Below are 1159 nucleotides of genomic sequence, written 5' to 3' on the forward strand. Positions count from 1 at the left end.
TACTAATGTGGGGGGAGGGGGAAATCACATTATCAGTGTTAATAAATGTAAGGTTTTTGGTACACATCTGCATTGGGATTCATTTTTTAAAAATTCCAGGTACATCGAGTGCTTCATTGCTGAACAGAATTTGGTTGGAGTTGGAATTGGAGCAGCTTGCCGAGACCGCACTGTTGCTTTTGTCTCGACCTTCGCTGCATTCTTCACTCGCGCATTTGACCAATTGCGAATGGGTGCTATTTCTCAGGTACTAATTTGTTGCAGTACACTAGGTTGCCGTAAAAACTAATTTGAAAGATTTATTTATATTAGGCTAGGGAGATGAATGTATGAACATCTGTAAATGCAACTTATATTTGAGAATAAGTTTTCTAAATGTTTGGTTCTACATGTAAATGATCTTCATATATTTCAGACCAACATCAACTGTGTGGGATCTCATGCTGGCATCAGCATTGGTGAAGATGGTCCAAGCCAGATGGCACTGGAGGATTTGGCAATGTTCCGCAGCATTCCCTCATCCACTGTCTTCTACCCCTCTGATGCTGTGTCTACTGAGCGTGCCTGTGAGCTTGCTGCCAACACTCCTGGGCTCTGCTTCATTCGTACTTCTCGCCCAGGAACAGCTGTTGTCTATGACAATGATCATCAGTTCGAAGTGAGTGATATGCAAGGATATTTCACATGATTTGATATCATGCAGACTTTTAGTATTGCTGTTAGTATGCTCTAAAAATGATAGGGAATGACTTCTGCACTTTCTTTTGAGTCTCAAATTTGCTTTTGTTTTCATCAAACCAAACCATTGAACACTTTTTTCCTTGAAACTCCTTTCAGATTGGCAAGGGTAATGTAATCATGTCATCAGACAGTGACAAGGTGCTGGTGATTGGTGCTGCCATCACCTTAAGGGAAGCTATGACTGCTGCTGATCAAATGGCTTCTGAGGGAATCAATCTGCGTGTCATGGATCTCTTCACCATTAAGCCCATTGACAAGGAGGGCATTATCAAAAATGCTGTGAGGTGGTGGTCGCAATCGGGGGAGGATCATTATGCAGAAGGTAGGGAGGTTTTACATTAACATTTATTTCTATTGCCATGATGTCGGGCACAAGAGTTGAAATTAATTACATAATTTTTTTTTCAGGGCCTAGGCC

The 1159-nt window shown here is 41.5% G+C and overlaps 1 protein-coding gene across 1 annotated transcript in view; it reads left to right on the forward strand.

The window, feature by feature from the left end:
• Window positions 1-1159, forward strand: part of LOC119591030 (transketolase-like) — a gene marked incomplete at its 5' end in the record, with an annotated part of 33374 nt that overhangs the window by 23351 nt on the left and 8864 nt on the right. The window contains 3 exon segments of the mRNA XM_037939759.1: window positions 100-247; window positions 416-658; window positions 838-1063. Of these exon segments, the coding sequence (XP_037795687.1) occupies window positions 100-247; window positions 416-658; window positions 838-1063 (617 nt within the window).

Source organism: Penaeus monodon, chromosome 28 (assembly GCF_015228065.2).
Source record: "Penaeus monodon isolate SGIC_2016 chromosome 28, NSTDA_Pmon_1, whole genome shotgun sequence".
NCBI lineage: Eukaryota > Metazoa > Arthropoda > Malacostraca > Decapoda > Penaeidae > Penaeus > Penaeus monodon.